Source organism: Melanostigma gelatinosum, assembly GCF_949748355.1.
Source record: "Melanostigma gelatinosum genome assembly, chromosome: 2".
Classification (NCBI taxonomy): Eukaryota; Metazoa; Chordata; class Actinopteri; order Perciformes; family Zoarcidae; genus Melanostigma; species Melanostigma gelatinosum.
In genome coordinates this window covers 9,087,437-9,100,531 of record NC_136635.1, presented here as the reverse complement: position 1 = coordinate 9,100,531, position 13,095 = coordinate 9,087,437, and the positions used below count along the sequence as shown (strand labels likewise).

At 43.1% G+C, this 13,095-nt stretch overlaps 1 protein-coding gene across 1 annotated transcript; it reads right to left on the bottom strand.

Annotated features, from left to right (window-relative positions):
• Nucleotides 1–124: 124 nt before the first annotated feature.
• On the bottom strand, nt 125–11,560 carry zdhhc7 (zDHHC palmitoyltransferase 7). Its single transcript, XM_079295871.1, has 8 exons — nt 11,449–11,560; nt 10,420–10,515; nt 6,369–6,728; nt 4,803–4,927; nt 4,530–4,626; nt 4,106–4,187; nt 3,452–3,582; nt 125–3,211 (listed from the first exon to the last, which is right to left on the bottom strand). The coding sequence occupies exons 3-8, from the start codon at nt 6,720–6,722 to the stop codon at nt 3,029–3,031; spliced, it is 972 nt and encodes a 323-aa protein (XP_079151997.1). The 5' UTR covers nt 6,723–6,728; nt 10,420–10,515; nt 11,449–11,560; the 3' UTR covers nt 125–3,028.
• Nucleotides 11,561–13,095: the final 1,535 nt, after the last annotated feature.

The window sequence follows — 13,095 nt, the reverse complement described above, 5'->3', positions numbered from 1 at the left end:
GAAGTTAAAATCGTTTTCTAGAATTTCACAGAGAATCTTTTATTTTTATAAACTTCGGGCAGATCTCCAACATGGTATGTCGGTTAATTATGTGTGATGGACAATCAATCACCATTCATAGCTTCATAAGTTTATTATGCAAAATAATGACATTGAGGATATAAGACATAAGATTGACACATTAATAATAAAAAAAAGAACTAGAATAAAACACTCCATTTATATATTGTTAATGGTAACCTTTATACTTTGTAAAGCTCAAATACTTTTGTTCTAGAGGAAAGATTCCCCCAGGACAGTAGGAAGCAAAAGCTCTCTCGACTGTTCATAGAGATATTAATGGTAATTCATCCATCCTGGTAAGAATCATCAACACAAAATGTTCAACATTTTCTGTGCTAATCCACTTTAACTACAAACTAGTATGAGAAGAAAAACTTTTGCTCGAATAGTGTATCTGTTTACACAATTTTGCACATTGTCAAACAATCCTCTCCCCATGTTGATTGTATTTTAAAAGTCACACAGCAGAAGGTGGAGAAAATACAATTATCGGTATAACCCTTTAAAAAGCATCACTCATTGATTCTAATGCCGACCATGAATATAAAACTACATACCCTGTAACTGAATCCCAAATTAAGACATTATGACAACAGCATGAGTTAGGTCATGAAACAAGACCATCCGACTGTGAAATACTTGTACACATTAACCAGGCTTACCCAAAATAAACCAATCAACATCCAATATTCATACGCAGTCATCACAGAAACATTTGTCAATCCATAAATAGCGCTGGCGTTCTGCTACGTCCTACAAATACCACTAAAAGTTGAACAGTGCCTTAGTGCCTTGCCACTGTTACTTCAAGTCCCACTTCAGACATCAACGTTTTCGCTCAAGTAACCGTTTGTGTGTATTAGACTGGTCCCCTCATTGGCTCGGGATGTCATGATTGCATATGATTGTTATGGATATGCTCTGTGATTGGCTGAACCTTTCTCCCTTGCATTGTGCACCTCATTAATTACACAACAGTGCATTGAGCATGTTAGGATATGATACTTGCTGAATATAGAGAACGTATGACATGAATAAGAAAGGGATGTTGTCCCAACATGTAATCTGAAATAAAATGCAGAATAAAATTAGAAATGAGAGGCCAGCAGTAATAACATCCCCTGATATTAGTTAGCTTTCAGTGTCCCTTAAGTCCCACAATAGATACGTTTTACATTCTAATGACAGCATGTCAAGGGCATCAGATATCATCATTTAGTGTAAACAGTAGAGTTCCTTCTCCTGACAACCACAGATGAGAACACACAGCAGTATATATCGTCCAACGCTTCAATCCTGAAGTCACAGCCATCCAGTGCAAACACGCCCATTGACTATGCAGAGTGAAAATAGGAGACAAGTTGTCACAGAACGAAAACATAAATATGGCAATCATGACAAAATCTTTCAAGCTGAAAAACTCCCTTGACAGAGTGGTTTTACAGGCACGGGCAAGTGTTGGATAACTTATATCTGCTTCTGTCCTGCAACTAGATGTTACAGGCTGGACATTTCTGGAGTGAAGTAGGAAAGCTCCCCGAGACTTTGTTCAGTGTTAAAACTTGTACAACGAACCCGGTACCCCAGCCTCTTTCAGCAAAGCAGCCCCTTTTTAATTCTACAGGCTGACTGCACAATGGAGCTCGGCTCTGGAGATCAGCGTGAGCTCCAAAAGGAGCCAAAAGGAGGTTGTGCATGCAAAGCCGCCACGTCTGAAACTCTGCTCGGTCTAGTTTAAATGCCATGAAGTCTTTTCCAAGAGTTCTAGCGTATGGATTCCTGCCACACACAGAAGTAGCCTTCAGTTTAAAGGGGAAAAAAAAACTGTGCACGAGTAAAACTATTCAAACTTAAAAACATTCGGTCTTTTCAGCAGCAAAAGTTGTTCAACCTAAATGACTTCTTTATGAAAACACAGGGAGGCATATGAGTGGTCTGGGGGGGGGCACTGATCATTGGTAGAGAATGAGACGTGGAGCAGCATGTAGGAGTGGTGGAACGGCACATTTATGGACACACACATGTATGTACAACTTATAAAAAACTGGGTTTTTTAAATCTAAATGAAGATTCAGTATAACAGTTGTCATCTCCTGTGAGACATTATTATGGTCGACTATTGAGGAGTTTCCACCGAGATGAAAGGTAAAGACGCTTCAGACGTCATTTAAAAAAAGGGACAATACATTTCTACTGGCCTGAGTAAGCTAAAGAATCAACAATTCCGTCCAAATGAAGGAAATCATGACGAAGAGGATGAACAGATAAGAAACACCACTCGGTCCTCTTGAATATGAATGAGGCTTGTGTTCACAGAAGCCCCTTCGTTCATTTGAACATAATGAAAGCCTCAATTCCTGGCTGCGATGCGGACTGATTGAGCCGTTACACATGCAAATCGAGGCAGCGCTGTGCTGCATAATTCAGACGTACTCTCAAGTGCCATGTAAGTAGTGTAGGTCCTCGACTGCGATTCCTTTTGTCTGGGTCCAACGGAACAAGTTTCAAGCATTTCCCCATGTCCAGTGATGACGAACGATATGTCGCCGATTCAAACGCTCGTCTTGAATCTTGTGTGCGCAGCGAAGAAAACAAACTGCTGGAGTTGTGTACTTAGGGTGCATGAGTTGAGTTCAAACAGCACCTTGGACGTCTCACAGGGAATAAAAGACTCTGTCGAGTCACATACTGCATGCTTTACCTAAAAAACATACACAAAGTTGGTCACAATACTTGTGCAGACCAAAAGGACTTGGGTCTACATCAGCGTGTGAGAAAACAAACTTTCAGTGGTGGTTGACTGGGGGTCCCACTGGAGCAGCCTGTCTCCCCGTCACCCACACGTGAAGCACAGCCTCAGGGAGCAGAGGTCCATCCTTGCCCCGTCCCGAGGAGGATATACAAAGAAATGTTGCTTTAGAGACGGTCAAGTGTCGGTGAGCGGCGTCACATTCCGTCACTGCTCTCAAACAGAGAACTCAGACCCGCCGCGGCGACCGTGGGTCAACAGCAGCAGGCGCCGCAGACGCAGGCCTGTGAATGGATTGCACCACAGCAGGGAGGGCGAACCCCCAAACACAGCTCTCATTCCATCCCATCGCATGCGGCGCTCCCATGTGGGCTTCTCATTTTTAAGACGTTCAATCTCCTGCAAGACATTCAAACCCCTCTGTGAATAAAAGATTCCTCATTAATTAAGTTACTGAATCATATTGCTACTTTTGTTTCCTCACCGGGGAAAACAAGGCATTAAATCAAACTAATAACATATTCGATACACTTGAAGAGCCAAACACAGTTATCAAGACTACGGTACCCTTGTCATCGTTCTCCTAGCTATTCAACCTGAGAGGAGCAAAGCTGGGGGGGGGGTGAAGTGGATACTGACCGTCTCGTCGTTGCAGATGGAGTGGATCTGCGTACCAAACATTACAGCTGTGAAAGTGAGGAAGAGGATGGCTTCGAGGCAGAGGAAGATCAGCAGCAGCACAGACACCCCTGGAGAGAAGGCACTGCACTCTGGTCACGGAGGGAGGGGAAGAAACGTGATTTTATATTTTGCACCGAACAACTGAAATGTCAAATGAAATGAAGACTAAATTACCGATGCATATATTAATATACGACTGGAAGTCTAATGTATCCTCCCAAAACTGTTACCTGATTCTAACAAGCTGGAAAACTAAATCTATACCCAAAAAAGCATCATATCGTAGAAGCTGCTGTACGAAGAATGAAATAATATCTTCATTTTCTGGTTCATTCCTGCAGAGATCCACAAGGGAGCGGGACAAGATCAATGGCAGCTCTGTGATGATTGTGCTGCACAACTCCAATGACTTGTTCTGTTCTCTCGAACGTGATAACGATATCTTTCCCTTTTCCCCTCTGCTACGTCTGTCTCTCTTCACATCTCTAAGCAGTCTCAATCTCTTGTATAAATAGCTGTGTTTCTGAGTCATCGCTCTGACATTCTCCGGTGGTCTTTTTTTCACTCAAACACAAGTCATAGTTGTCTCTGCAACCCAGCGAGAGGCCTTACCGTTCCACTGGACTTTAATACAGGTGAAGAAGTGCATGCTGCTGAGGCCCAGGGCATGGGCAGAAATCAGACTTATGTACATCTGCAAAGAGAGGAGACAGGTAATGAGAAAAGGTCACTCTTGTCCCACTAGGTTGGTTTGCAGACACTGTTATTGTAGGCTAGTTTATTGGTGCTTGTTTCCTACAGTTTTTTTGAAATGATCAACCTCTCTATTAATGGCCATCTGTAAGGAGCACAAACTAAACATTTCATCTCACATGTGTCCTTGTATTTCATTTAAGTAATTCTAAAATGAATGAATTAAAGAACTTGAAGTAATTCAAAGTAATTGCTGTATCCATAAACTGTGTATTTCCTATCTTTACCACAGCCCTTGTTCAAATTAAAGAGTACTACACTGCAAGTACTTCTGTATACTTACAGTGAAAAGTACAAAGAATCTCTGATTCTTCTCTCCCACGCAGTTATTGACCCAGGGACAGTGGTGATCCATCTTCCGGATGCATCTTTTACAAATACTGCAGCCAGGAAAGAGAAGACGTTGATGCATGACTCACTGACTCGGTTAATGTAGTCACCTCTACTGCTGCTGTTTCCACAACATGTGCATATACAGGTGTTTTCAGAAGCACAATTTGGATGCTACAAGGCGGGGGGGGGGGGGAATAAAGGAGCATGTCACAGTTAAACTGACCTGCAGTGGTGTGCCCTCTCAGGCTTGATGCTGCAGCACTTTGGGCACTTGTAAATGACCTCGCCGGGCTTCAGCTGTAAGCTCTCCATGTACTCCTTGGTTGCGTTACCCTTAGGAACCGCACCCTAAGACAGACAAAGACAAACACCGTCAGGTACAAATGTCTGAATAAATGCATTGTGCCATTATGGCTCAGGGAACTCAAGCTGTGGGTATTTTTCTTTGCAGCAATTTCAAAAACGTTTATATGTTTCTAGGACGGTGAAAAAGGCATAAAACACCAACCACCTGTACACACATTCCCAATTATTACTCGTCTTTGGGAGTTAATTAAGATTGGATGTAAAGTAATGTTTGGTCTGGGAACCTGATCCATTACCTGAGTGAATCATAAAGCACCAGTGGAGCCGTCGTCACACATCTAGCTTCTCTGAGTAAACAAGAGTCAACACTGCAGCAGCAGCACAACAGTGTTTGACCCACAACCCCCCCGAAGCATGAATCGGCTGAATTCACAAATAGTCACAAAGTATCAGTAACAAAGTGCAGAACAATCCCTGTGGCACTTATGTTTGAGTGTCGAAGAGAGACCACGTGTGTGCACATACAGGTAAATATGCTCAGGTGCAAGACAAAAAATACTGAACTACAGGGCACAGAGGATGTCTGCACATCGTGAGGCTCCAAATAAATAGTTCATTTCTCTCTCTCAACTTAAATTGGCGAATTTAGTAGACTGCTCACACATCTTTCCCCTCAGCTCAGCTTCCCATATTACACCAGTGAGTGACTACAACCACTGCCAAGGCAACTATTACAGTACGACTCCTCCTGAGCAAAACTCTGTCCAGATTGCACCGATATCAAATCAATTTGTATTTAACTAAAATGATTAATTTAGCTTTAACTGTAAGTACAGCATTCATTTAGGATAATTGTTTCAGGAGCTACAAATGTAGGGTGACATTTATTATCTTGTGTATGACTGTCTGTCCGTTCGGCCGTGACTAAGTGAGTTACACCTCTGTGTCTGTCCATGGAAAATCGCAAATTTTGCTGCAGCAAAATGCATAATGTCTGTGGGTGCCCACTTATGGCTGCATGCTCAATGACCTCTCATGGTTGCAGTGACTCACAATTTCTCAGAACGCCTTTTATCACTTCTTTTAAACTGGCATTGACCGCGTGTGCTTACTCCTCACTTACGACTCTTAACCGGCCCCGGATCACACAGCTGAGTGCATCGCCGCTACTCAGCGGCTAGAGACGCAGTGGGTCAGCAACAGTTTGCACACTGTTATTGTTTTGAAGAGTGGCTAACAGCGAACGGAACTAGCAGAACTCACACTGCTGAGTAGCTGTCGGTTGTGCTCAGTGGCTGTTGCAGACACACCTGGCGGAGATGTGCGCTCTCCTGAGTTCACCGTTCTAGTTGCAGTGTGGAGTTTGTTTTGTAGACACACAAGCTTCGTCTTACTCACCGACTACGTTTTCTCTTCCTCTACTGCACTTTCAAACTCTGCTTTCCTCCTTCCCTCAACCGTACTTTACTTAACTTAGCCTTACCGGGTCAGTCATCATGGTGCGCATATGAGAGGCCAATGCAAGTACAGCCAGGGAGTTGAAGGTGGCCCCGTTCAGCAGCGAGTACCAGAAGTTCTTGCCGGGCAGCAGCATGACAAAGTTCACCACGAAGTCAGCGTACAGCACCAGGAACCAGGTTATGCCGGCACACACCATCCCGCAGCTGTCCTGAATGAACCACATGGTGCGGTTCCCCGCTGCGTGGCCAGAGTGGGGACCTCCAACCATCACCCCGGCTGCCAGGCTTCCCGTCTCGACATCTGCCGACCCACCCGCTGCCGACAGCAGCGGGTGGTGCTGCTCCATGTCTCGCAGTCGGTGGTTTGAAGACTGCATCCTGCCCTAGGGTTAGGGGAAATATTTAAAGCACGATTAAAGGGCTACTGTCTCGGTCTTCTCACGATTAAAAAAAAAAAAAAAAAAAAAAAAAGGACCAGACATATATACAGTATTTTATAGTAATTATTTCATAAGGATGGACAGTTATCACAGTAGCTAATAACATCAAAGGAACGACAAGACTCACAGTGAGAACAGTAGTAACAATACTCTGATATACAAACTGCACAAGTAGGAAATAGCATTTATCAAGTGTACTGTGTCTCTGAAGGTACTCTCAACCAGTGATTCTCAAAGTGGGGTCCGTGGCAATCTGCCAGGGGGTCCGAGAAATAATTAGTTAAAGATGATAAAATTGTGCTGTATTCTTGTGTAGTACATATGTCTACAGATGGACAAGCATACTGTGTCCATTACTCCCACCCACATTAGCTTTGGGCCAATAGAAACTCTGATACGATTATGACACACAGCAATAAGTTCATCACTTTAAATTTGAAGCACTTACTGGAAGTCAGCATGAAACGTCTGGATTTATTAGCACGATGCCATTATTGCTACTTTTCATTTTCTGAAAGCTTTTGAGATCACTAACTTGAAAAGTTTTTTAAAAAGCTGTCAAGTTGAGTCCAAATTAAATTAATATGAACTTCCACTCTGTTTAAAAGTATATCAGTGGTCTTAACATGATTTAAATATATATGTGTTTATGTCACTATGAAACAGGTCTGAAGAATATAGGTTGGTTTTAACCCCTGTAACCCAAAAAGTTTGAGAACCCCTGCTCTACACAGTACGAAGAGCAGACTAAATCAAGAAGAATTACAAGTCATTCATGACATAAACATGTCAAAGAGGCAGTGTACAGCCTTAGGAGACCTTTCAGAGAAAACACAGTTAAACTTTGGTGATATTTTGTCACAAGGTCACCAAAATCAGCAGGAAACATCACATGAGAACCCTGAATATCTTCTTTTTTTTCCCCCATGTTTAATGCAAACTGTCCAGGAGCTGTACAGACGTAGCTGTACAGATGCTCACCATCCTTAAACCACACCACAAGCTGGGCAAATGTAAATGCCATGCAGCTGTTATCCCAACAGACCTCAGTCATTGGAGTTCATCTGTATTTATGTCACGCTCACAAGAGAACGTCCATGACCCACCCGTGAGACAATGTCCGCCGCTTTAAGATAAATCAATGGCTGACCTGATCCCTTCAGGAAACTGATCCTGCAGCTGAGGAACATGTGAGGAATACGGGCTAATAATAATCTATAGACTCAGTAGATGCTGGCAGACTTCATTGTGACTCGCTGAGACAATATGAACCGATCAAACAAGGCAGTACAAAAACATACTTTGTGTAAACTCACATTGCAATTTACTGTATGATTAGCCAAAGGTCAAAAACATGCATCTCTCTCTGCCCAAATTAAGCATACTCCATAAGTGAAAGGGACAAGATTAAATTCTGGTGGCTACTGATAAGAGTGTATTTAACTGCATAATATAAAATATAAGTAGACTGTATTGACATAGCCGTGAGATACCTCTCTCACTTTGAAGTCTGTCGTTGTCTAACACAGGAACGGCATAATAAACACATGTTGTGCTGTCATGACACAGCCTATCTACTCCTGAAATGTCAGTGGCACGGTTTAAAGAACATTGCCTGAATATCTGATATTTAGCCACAGAATTGACTAAAGTTGTGAGTCAGAGGCACTTATTGCATTCGTTGATGCATTGTTGTGGTGGACTCTGATGTAATGCTTTGAGGCAAAAGACTGCTTCCTTTCGCTCAGCTTTTTAATCAAATGAGACATTTTCGGCAAGATGGGTGGTGCAGAGCTACGGCGGCCTTCCAAGCACCACCCTGCTGTTTGTCCCTGCTTGCATCCAAAGGCTTTCCGTGTCAGTGGGTGTCATCTAAATTGCTTGTAAAAATGGAAATGCCAACGGAGGCGAGATGCGTTTGGCCTGCAGAGCTGCAACCTCACACCCACAAAGATGTCCTCCTGACAGACAGGGAAACAGAGGTCCAGCTAGAAGTCCAGTTCAGGTCACACATTTATTGAGAGAAAGAATAATTGGTGAGTCTGCTGCTCTTGGCTTTCAAGAGGATGTGCACTAAGACAGGTAAGTGGCAGTTAAGCTTGTAATCTTCACGCAGCACTTAAAATGAATTGGTTAAAGGCTTGTCGTCGCTGGTGACACAACAATGGAGGTTCTCTGTGAAAATAGAATTGGTAGTGACTTTCAATCTGTGCTGCTGTACTGACTTTAAAATCTTAAATCACAATACAAACAGTACATCACTTAAATGACAACATTGCTCCATCCAACTTCCATCTGACTCGAGGTCTAATCGTGAGAGTAACTGAAAACACCTCTGTGAGTGCGCACGGGCCTTTAATCACAGGGATTAGAGACCGATTCGTCTGGCTCATATGTTTGCTTTGCGGGATTGAATTAGAGCAGTGTGTCGCAAAGGCAGGATCAAATGATAGGAAGTACGAGACACAGGAAGGGGCTCAATCAGTAAAATCAACCACTGTAGAGTGAGTTGTACAGGGAATAACTCATAGAACATGCTCAAGCACATAGGTCGGGCTACATGTGTCCGAAGGAAGTTACACTGAAGATTGTTGATTGTTTATATTCATAAAGCCGACGACGGAAGGAAACCGTAGAAGTTTAGGAAAAATGCCAGCAGACATTTTTGGACAATTAAAGTACTGGTACAAAACCCATTCTCCTAAATATGGCTGATTAAAAAATTAAAGAATCTCAAGAAACATTACTGTTCTGCAATGCTCTCTGTAGAATCATAAGTACCAGCCAAAGGGTCTCTGTCAAGATGACTTAAAAAGTAATTTGTGTTGTTTACGATGCATCGCCACCAGCGTGAACGCTGTTTTTCTTGTTGAGCGGGAAAAATGTTTTTAGCATCTTCCTAAAGAAGGCAGAAAATGCTCTTGACTCAGCTAATTCATTCTTCTGTGGTCAAAAAAAGCACACCAGCTGGTTGTCCAGCCGTCTGTCCTTCCCACTGGTCACCGTCTCCCCTCCTTATCTCGGACATACACAACCAACAGTAACCTCTGTGTCCTCCTGCTCAGATCACTTTGCAGGATCACTCTGTCGCAGATGCATCACACACACTATAAGTCATAGCCAGGGCTGGCGTCGACTGTCAAAGAAAATGACATGAAACAATAGCCAGAAATATTCCTGAAACAAATGGGTTTCGATTTTCTAAGTGAGTTTGTGTTTCACTGTCGCATTTCCAAATTGCATAAACAGTTTAAGGGCCAACCTGATGTCAATACGACTGAAAACAGTGAGAACTAAAAATAAAACCACCTCTGGGTGAAAATGTTGACACAACTGAATACATAAAAAAACAATAGCCAGAAGTATTACATACACAACCAATACATGACATGCTATTCATATAGCCTCCTCTGTAAAGAAAACATTGATTCAACCGACAATATCAACAACAAACTAAAAGACGTTGTATCAAGTACCACACGGTCCAACTGAAAACTCAAAAGCTCTCCTGTATAGACAGTTAAGTCTAGTATGAAATGTTCTTTTCGCAAAGTGAAAGCCAAAGCGAGGGATGCCACTCTTTCAGCTCCTCTCTGTGTAACATGCACATTGGGAAAACTGTGGGGCAACCTACCTAATATGTTGTCTCCTCACAATAACATGCTGTGGCGTGTACCTCCTGGACCAGCATTCAGGATGAAGACATGTACGCTGGCACGGAGTCCGACACCTGAAAAGGGACACACAAACAAAACTTGTTTCACGTTAAATTAAAAACATATTAAACACTCCGCCCGTTCATTATACACTAAGCTAAACCCTAATGGAGTCTACTAAAATTGAATGTCGTGTTTTGTTTTTGTTGGAACTGTGTTTATATGGAGTGTAGACCACACTCAGTATAATGCTATACAGTTTATCGGGATCGCAAACTACAGCCTCCATCACGACCATACAGCTGAATAAAAACATGATCAACTCGATGCAGGAAGGAGTTATCACAGGGCTGTTCTATGAGATTACCACACATTGACACCGTTTGTACAAGGCTTGCTTCCTCCCCAACTCAATGAGTCTGTGTGGTGTCCAGGATTTTTGCATGTGTTCCCTTTTTACTCCCAAAAAACACACCCATCATGACGGCTATTCATAGCAATGTGGTAACACTGACAATTTATTGCTGCTTGTAGTCTGTTGACTGACTTTCCTCTTGAGTGGTAATGACTCCTGAGTGTTTTGACCACCTCGATGTAGCCGAGGTCTCTGTGCAAACCACAGCAGGACCACCGACATGCAACAATTACTGATGCCAACAGTCGCCATCAACCGTGTTTTTCTTACTATTACAATAGTTTCCACACTGAGATGTAAGTGACATTTTTTACATCTATCTAATAGTGTAAGTGGATAACTAAGACCTGTCCGGTTAGATAAGACGTGATTTAACCAGACAACCCACAAACTGAAGCACCTCAACAGACGTTAGTTAGGTGTGACGTTAGAGAGCCCTTCTTCTACAGTTTGCTAGTCTGACACTTCACATTCATGCGGACTGGATGGTAAATCTCGCTTGCTAACTAGCCGAAGCTAACACAGCTAGCATGCTATGTGCGAGCGACGAGCGCAAAAGCAGAGCCTCCCGAGCGACAGCTGAATGACATACCTTGATATTTCTAATTTCTTTAGCTGGGAAAGCCGTATTAATACATCTTCAAGCCTTGTGTTTGGGCTAAACTCCAGGTGTAACGCAGCCGTACCCCCGGCAGCAGTAACACATCGCTCCAACAACGGGCTGACAGCCACCAGTAACGACGGAGCTTCCGGGGTTAGCCTCGGGTTTCTCCGTTACCGTTCGGGAATGTCCGGGGTAATGATTGTTAGTTAAACAGCGTCACCTCGTGGATTGTGACATAGTTGCAACTACAAAACTGATCATCTCAGTTCTCCACTCGCAGGTGCTAATTTGCTAAATGCAGTAACATTAGAGTGACACTCCACGAGTAAACTTGGAGAAACTATCTTGCATTGAAGTTCTGCTATTTAAAGGTCTAGCTAGCATGATTGAGATAACTTGTAGTTTGTAAAAGTGCAGTTGTCAAATCTTGCATGCATGCATGTATATATTTGTTAAATCTGATTATTTATTTCAGCAAATATCTCATCACGGTCCACTTAGGGTTGTGCGCTGAGTAAAACATCTGGTGTTCATACACAGCCCGGGGCTCTGTAAACATGAAGCAAACCAAGTGGCTTCAACCGAGCCACACAACACAATTCCAGCCAGTCAGCAACCGGGGTTGTTCGTGCTCATGCACGGGACAAGGGGAAGGCCATGGATGCATGAGATGAAAAGCAGTGACTTCCATTAAGGCGCCATACCAGTGTTTTTGAATTTGAATTGTGTAAACCTTTACAGTGAACATCAAGTCTGCATTCATTTCTGCTACCGCTAAGGTTGCATGGACACTTTTCAAATCAACCTGCTCTTGAACTGCTGCAGCTCCCCAACCTTGACCAGGATAAGCAGGTATAGAAAACGGAAGAATATTTTACAGTTCTGATCTGAACCCAGTCTCTCTCAAAAGAACAACCTCACTGAATCCTCTTGCAGCTCTACAGTGACCATCACTTTGAACTTCAGCAAAAACCTGTGCATGAGGAATTCAGCAAAGCAGAAAACTGTATCTGTTCTGCTGATGCTAAAACGTTCATGCATGTTACACTTTTGGTCCAGTCAGTGATGTCACAACAGGTATTTTGTGATTGACAGCTGAAGAGAAACACTGTCTGAGTGAAATATTTAGCTTAACCTGACCAGGGTCTCCTGTGGTCAGCAAGGGAAAGGGGCCCACTTGTAGCAGCATGTCCCCAGCAGGGAGCTGCATGACCTTCCTGGCCGGTCTCTGCTGTCACATGTCTTTCCCAAGAGTGGATTATAAAGCCAAGACAAAGCAGCTTGGCCCATCTCTGCCCTGTGTGTGCAGCTGCGCAGTGAAAGCTCAAGGCAGGATTCTCCCCTCTCCTGTTCTGGTTCAGAGCCAACATCAGCTGTCTGTTTTAGAGAGAGGGAGAGAGAAAATACCCAGCAATCCTCTAAAGCAGCTTAAAGGCTGAATGAGCGGACTGAAGCCGTTTCCATTTCCAGAACTGTTTCTCTCACTCTCTCCATTATGGCTAGATGAGCTTCTGACTGAGTGCCAAAAGAGCAGTCACAACGGCTGCATGTAAACTGTCTTCTTATATGATTACCCCAGCAAACCAATTCATTTTGATAGGATGCATTTCAATCTACTTTTGGCATTATCTATTG

Excerpts from the sequence above, each read along its gene's own strand:
- zdhhc7 (XM_079295871.1), bottom strand. The coding sequence starts at position 6,722 with ATGCAGTCTTCAAACCACCGACTGCGAGACATGGAGCAGCACCACCCG. Across the intron at positions 4,188-4,529 it reads GATTCTTTGTACTTTTCACT|ATGTACATAAGTCTGATTTC; the intron begins GTAAGTATACAG and ends CTCTCTTTGCAG. Across the intron at positions 3,212-3,451 it reads CCATCTGCAACGACGAGACG|GAGATTGAACGTCTTAAAAA; the intron begins GTCAGTATCCAC and ends AATGTCTTGCAG.